Here is a 7,585-nt window from a genome sequence, read left to right as displayed (position 1 = left end):
CTATAGTACATAGAATATCCTAGATTATAACATGTCTGTAGTACATGCAATATCTTAATTATAACATGTCTATAGTACATAGAATATCCTAGATTATAACATGTCTGTTGTACACACAATATACTAGATTATAACATGTCTGTACTACATACAATATCTTAATTATAACATGTCTATAGTATATAAAATATCCTAGATTATAACATGTCTGTTGTACACACAATATACTAGATTATAACATGTCTGTAGTATATACAGTATCTTAATTATAACATGTCTATAGTATATAAAATATTTTAGATTATAACATGTCTGTTGTATATACAATATCCTAGATTATAAAATGTCTGTTGTACATACAATATACTAGATTATAACATGTCTGTTGTATATACAATATCCTAGATTATAACATGTCTGTAGTGCATACAATATCTTAATAATAACATGTCTATAGTACATAAAATATTCTAGATTATAACATGTCTGTTGTATATACAATATCCTAGATTATAACATGTCTGTTGTATGTATATACAATATCCTAGATTATAACATGTCTGTTGTGTATACAATATCCTAGATTATAACATGTCTGTTGTATATACAATAGCCTAGATTATAACATGTCTGTTGTATATACAATATCCTAGGTTATAAAATGTCTGTTGTACATACAGTATACTAGATTATAACATGTCTGTTGTATTGATATTGTATTGTATGTACTACATAAAATATCCTAGATTATAACATGTCTGTTGTACACACAATATACTAGATTATAACATGTCTGTAGTACATACAATATCTTAATTATAACATGTCTATAGTACATAGAATATCCTAGATTGTAACATGTCTGTAGTACATACAATATCTTAATTATAATATGTCTATAGTACACACAATATACTAGATTATAACATGTCTGTACTACATACAATATCTTAATTATAACATGTCTATAGTACATAAAATATCCTAGATTATAACATGTCTGTTGTACATACAATATACTAGATTATAACATGTCTGAAGTACATACAATATCTTAATTATAACATGTCTATAGTACATAAATATCCTAGATTATAAAATGTCTGTTGTACACACAATATACTAGATTATAACATGTCTGTAGTACATAAAATATCCTAGAGTATAACATATCTGTAATACATACAGTATCTTAGAGTATAACATGTCCCAATCGTATGGTACCAATCGAGAAAGTGGGGTACATGAAATGTAACATAGAGGGAGCTAGCTGCTCCAGGAGTGTGTGAAATGAAAGTGGCTTAAGAATACACTGTGTAACTTGATGAATAGAATGTGATTTTGATTATTATTTATCTCGTTAACTTTGTAATAATTACAATAAGTAAATCATGTATTCATTGCTTTTACTATCATATTAGCTGTTTAACAACTTATATTTTTTATCCAAAGTGTGGAATTTTCCATCTCACAACCAGAAGCTGGAATACTGACATTTGTGTTGCAACCAATCTTAATATAAACACTGGAATACTAACTTGTGAATGCTCTGCACTGGGTTATGTTGGGTAAGTTTTTACGTCATAATCATACATCATATCAAATTAAACATACAAGCCTTATTTGGTTTTTACCACAATATTTCTACTCAGTGGATTAGTGTAATAACTGTGACGTTTTATTTATTCACTATTAGGGCCATTGTTATAGAAGCAGAAGTAGCAACAACGACACTGGAGCCAACTACTACAACTGAAGTACCAACAACAACACTGGAGCCAAATACTACTACTGAAGTACCAACAACGACTGCAGAGCCTACTACAACAGAAGTACCAAAAACGACAGTGGAGCCTACTACTACTGAAGTACCAACAACGACACTGGAGCCAACTACTATTACTGAAGTACCAACAACGACTGTAGAGCCTACTACAACTGAAGTACTAACAACAACACTGGAGCCAACTACTACTACTGAAGTACCAACAACGGCACTGGAGCCAACTTCTACAACTGAAGTACCAACAACGACACTGGAGCAAACTACTACTACTGAAGTACCAACAACGACAGTAGCGCCTACTACTACTGAAGTGCTAACAACGAGAGTAGAGCCTACTACTACTGAAGTACCAACAACGACTGTAGAGCCTACTACTACTGAAGTACCCACAACAACAGAAGTGCCAACAACGACGGTAGAGCCTACTACTACGGAAGTACCAACAACGACAGTAGAGCCTACTACTACTGAAGTACCAACAACGACTGTAGAGACTACTACTACTAAAGTATCAACAACGACTGTAGAGCCTACTACTAATGAAGTGCTAACAACGACAGTAGAGCCTACTGCTACCGAAGTACCAACAATGACAGTAGAGCCTACTACTACTGAAGTGCCAACAACGACAGTAGAGCCTACTACTACCAAAGTACCAACAACGACAGTAGAGCTTACTACTACTGAAGTGCCAACAACGACAGTAGAGCTTACTACTACTGAAGTAACAAAAACGACAGGAGAGCCTACTACTACCAAAGTACCAACAACGACAGTAGAGCTTACTACTACTGAAGTGCCAACAACGACAGTAGAGCCTACTACTACCGAAGTAACAACAACGACAGTAGAGCTTACTACTACTGAAGTACCAGCTATGACAATGGAGCCTACTACTAATGAAGTAACCACAACAACAGAAGTATCCACAACGACTGTAGAGCCTACTACAACAGAAGTACCAACAACAATAGTGAAGGCTACTACTACTGAAGTACCCACAACAACAGAAGTACCCAGAATGACTGTAGAGCCTACTACAACAGATGTACCAACAACAATAGTGAAGGCTACTACTACTGAAGTACCCACAATAACAGAAGTACCAACAACGACTGTAGAGCCTACTACTACCGAAGTACCAACAACGACTGTAGAGCCTACTACTACTAAAGTACCCACAACAACAGAAGTACCAACAACGACTGTAGAGCCTACTACTACTGAAGTACCCACAACAACAGAAGTACCAACAACGACTGTAGAGCCTACTACTACTGAAGTACCCACAACAACAGAAGTACCAATAACGACTGTTAGAGCTACAAAGATAGTACCTTTCAGGCTGGTCCTTCCAGTTCTGGTCAAGATGAATCACAGCTACACTACTCTAGTAGAAGGAAAAGAAACTTCTTTCGTTGACCACATAGCCAGACAATTGGCCATAGTTCTTCGAACTTCGCTTAGACGGATGCACGAGACGTCAGTTTGGTCAGGTAGGTTCCGTGGACAAACTAGAATGTCCAGTATTTTTACACCAGAAACTGTTTCACAAGAAATGGAAGAAATATAATAATAATGTATGCCAATGTATTGTACACTTACAAAAAGAAAGTTAAAGAACGAAAAATCTGAAAACATCAACGTTAGGTCATTACCTTTTTATACGACTTTGTAAGTTAATCCGCTTAGTAACCAATCCGTTATCGCAGTAATGAACATCAACGTTAGGTCATTACCTTTTTATACGACTTTGTAAGTTAATCCGCTTAGTAACCAATCCGTTATCGCAGTAATGAAAACAGTTGACCAATGAAAATACCCAAATACAAATAATCATACTTATAATATTCGAAATATTTTAGAATATGATTATTTCAAGCCTAAATAATCGGTTATATTTCAATACTTTCCTAAATAGAGATCCAAGAAACAGTATAGTAAATATCGGAATACATCACTTGTGCTCCTCGAATTGTGAGAAGTTTATAAACGTGAAAAACTAGAATCCCTATTTTACAGTCATGGGTTAACAGACATTTAGTTATGCTAGTAGAGCAATGTACGTGTACCATTTGGAAAGATTACTTGAAATTTGCAAGCTTTTAACCACTGTATATTGATTCACATTCTATGATTCTCATCTAATTCATGTTCAGTGTGAACAAGACAACGTTTACAAGTATGGATAGATATGTTTTATATCGAGAAAACAACGTTTACAAGTATATATATGTATGTTTTATACGATTAAAGTAGCGCTGTTTAGAAGTTTTATATGAACGAAACTTTCACCTTTACTGTTACTTCCAATAGTGCCTCACGATAAACACTGTTGTATAATAACTAACGGCGCTATCTATTAAACAGGTGAAAAAGGGACCATGTTTTCCTGTACTTTTAGTACCAATTGAACAGGTGAAGAAGGGGCGATGTCTTCTTTTTCTTTTATTCCCTACTAAACAGTTAAAGGAGGAACCATGTGTTCCTTTACTTTAATTACCTATTAAACAGGTGAAGGAGGGACCATGTCTTCCTTTAAGTTCATTACCTATTAAACAGGTGAATGAGGTACGATATTTTCATTTACTTTTACTACATATTAAACAGGTGAAAGAAGGACTATGTTTCCTTTTACTTTCACTACCTATTAAACCTATTAACCAGCTAAAGGAAGAACCATTTCTATCTTTAGTTTTACTGCCTATTAAACAGGTGAAGGAGGGACCATGTTTTCTTTTAATTTCACTACTTAGTAAACAGTTGAAAACGGGACCATGTTTTCCTTTTCTTTCACTACCTATTAAACAGGTGTTTTGTTTTACTTTCACTATCTATTAAACAGTTAAAGGAAGGGCTATATCTTTCTTTACTTTTACTACTTATTAAACATGTGAAGGAGGACCATGTTTTCTTTTACTTTCAATACCTATTAAACAGGTGAAGAGGGACCATATATTCTTTTACTTTTACTACCTATTAAACAGGTGAAGAGGGACCATATATTCTTTTACTTTCACTAACTATTAAACAGGTGAAGGAAGGACCATGTTTTCTTTTCTTTCACTACCTTTTAACCAGTTAAAGGAAAGACCAAGTTTTCTTTTACTTTCACTAACTATTAAATAGGTGAAGAAGGAACCAAATTTTCTTTTTCTTTCACTACTTATTGAACAGTTCAAGGAGGGACCATCTTTTCCTTTACTTTACTACACAGGTGAAGAAGGGACCATGTTGTCCTTTACTTTCACTACCTATGAATTAGATGAAGGTAGGACTAAGTCTTCCTTCACTTTACTACCTATTAAACAGTTGAAAGAGTGGCCGTTCTTTCTTTACTTTTACTACCTATTAAACAGGTGAAGGAGGGATTATATTTCTTTTACTTTCACTACCTATTAAACGGGTGAAGGAGGGACCATTTATATCTTTACTACTTATTAAACAGATGAATGAGGGAACAAGGTTTCTTTTCTTTCACTACCTATTAAACAGGTGAAGGAGGGTCCACGTTTTCCTATACATTACTCACTATTAAATAGGTGAAGGAGGGACCATGTTTTACTTTACTTTTACTACCTATTAAACAGTTAAAGAAGGGACCATATTTTCTTTATTCTCACTACCTATTAAACAGTTTTCCTTTGCTTTTACTCCTACCAGTACACTTAAAGGAGAGATCATGTCTGCTTTTACTTTTACTCCCTATTAAATATGTAAAGGAGGGTCTTTGTTTTCTTTTACTTTCACTACCTATTGAACAGGTGAAGAAGGGACCATGTTTTCATTTACATTTATTCCTTATTAAATAGATGAAGGAGGGACCATGTTTTCCTTTACATTGTGGAGCGAGGAAGATCCAACTGAGGCTGCACAACAGGAATTACGGAACGCTGTGGAAAATTTAATCCAGAAACATAAAGAAGGGATGCTAACTCTCTATGATCCAGTTGGAAATATATTAGACGTAGACTATATCATGTATAACTACATCACAACAACTTCAGCCAATCCCCGAGAGTTTGAAAAACTGCTTGACGCTTCGACAACATCTGAACTGGTACGTGTTTTTATGATAAAGTAGCTGTACTATGAATATTTAGGTTAAGTATCTTGTCAATTCTTAGGTGCTTTTATGATAAAGCAGTTGTACTCTCCATAGAGCGTTAGACAATATTTATCTTAATTTTGAAATTTTAAGATCATTTTGTTTTCCCTCTGTATTTTACTTTAGAATCACATCTTCTTATGGTTAATATCACGTTATGAGAATTATGTTCGACGTCCCATGTTTCCATTGGAACTAGTACATGATCAATCAGCCTCTCACTGATGGTCATTGAAGCTACTTCATGGTCAATCAGCCTCTATCTGATGGTCATTGGAACTACTCCGTGGTCTATCAGCCTCTATCTGATGGTCATTGGAAATACTCCGTGGTCAATCAGCCTCTATCTGATGGTCATTGGAAATACTCCGTGGTCAATCAGCCTCTATCTGATGGTCATTGGAACTACTCCGTGGTCAATCAACCTCTATCTGATGGTTATTGGAACTACTCCATGGTCAAACAGCCTCTGTCTGTCTGATGGTCATTGGAACTACTCCATGGCCAATCTGCCTCTGTCTGGTGGTCATTGGAACTACTCCATGGTCAACCAACCTCTTCTAATGGCCATTGGTACTACTCCATGGTCAAACAGCCTCTATCTGATGGTCAGTGGAACTACTACATGGTCAGTCAGCTTCTATCTGATTGTAATTGGATCTACTACATGGTCAATCAGCCTCTTTCTAATAGCCATTGGAACTACACCATGGTCAATTGGCACATATCTGATGGCCATTGAAACAACTCCATTATCAGTCAGCCTCTATCTGATGGTCATTGGAACTACTCTATGGTCAATGGCCGTGATTGCACACCTGTACTAGATACTGCAGTTTCCATTATAACAAATGAGGTCAATTTTAAACCACACATCTTGCCCCAGATAGTCCACTGTACGTGGATCTTGACTTACAAATCCAAGTTCAAGGAGACTAATTCATGGAAGCTACATTATCTGATGTGTAAGTAGTTACATGGGGTTACTGTATGGCCACCCAGGCTATCTTGCTCATGTAAAACGAGGTATTTCGAGGTGTGGCTGGAAGCTTTATTGCATTGGATTTTGTGTCGGAATGTTCTATTTCATAACTATAGCTTTCATTTTGTTGTGGGAGAGCATTACTTCAAACGGTAATCAACTGTGACATAGAAATTTGCAGTATAAGCTTCAATAGAGAACATCCAAAGCTCCTTTATTTCAAATGTTGTGTATCTTTGTTTAAATCGTTTAATAATCTTTCTAAAGGAATATCTTACCTCGAAAAGGAGTGTTATATATACCTTGAACCATAAATCTTTCTTCAGCGGCATGGCACTCTGATATACTTCGTAATTCGCCATAAACCAAACGTATACATCTGTGACTAGTTACTGCATCACCATTAACATCTTTGGCGATGAGTTACTCCATTAACATTTACATGTGTGGCATTAATTTACTGCATCAACATATACATATGTGGCGACAAATTTACTGCTTTACCATATACATCTGTAGTGATAAGTTACTGCACAGCTAACAACAATTATACAACCGCCATTAATTAAAATATCATTGTTAGTAACTTGTTTTCTGTTTGAATATCACAGCTAACAACAACTATACAACCATTAATTAAAATATAACTGTTAGGCAACTTGTTTTCTGATTGAGTATCACAACTAACAACAACTATACAACCACCATT

The 7,585-nt window shown here is 35.3% G+C and overlaps 1 protein-coding gene across 1 annotated transcript in view; it reads left to right on the top strand.

Annotated features, from left to right (window-relative positions):
* The window catches only part of LOC106467648 (filamentous growth regulator 23-like), a gene marked incomplete at its 5' end in the record, with an annotated part of 43,559 nt that overhangs the window by 13,718 nt on the left and 22,256 nt on the right, over positions 1 to 7,585 (top strand). The window contains 3 exons of the mRNA XM_022395843.1: positions 1,453 to 1,568; positions 1,697 to 3,282; positions 5,599 to 5,846. Coding sequence (XP_022251551.1) covers positions 1,453 to 1,568; positions 1,697 to 3,282; positions 5,599 to 5,846 — 1,950 coding nt within the window. The remainder of the gene's footprint in view (positions 1 to 1,452; positions 1,569 to 1,696; positions 3,283 to 5,598; positions 5,847 to 7,585) is intronic.

The sequence above is a fragment of the Limulus polyphemus genome, unplaced genomic scaffold (genome assembly GCF_000517525.1).
Source record: "Limulus polyphemus unplaced genomic scaffold, Limulus_polyphemus-2.1.2 Scaffold2690, whole genome shotgun sequence".
Lineage (NCBI taxonomy): Eukaryota > Metazoa > Arthropoda > Merostomata > Xiphosura > Limulidae > Limulus > Limulus polyphemus.
This window is presented reverse-complemented; position numbering and strand designations above follow the sequence as displayed.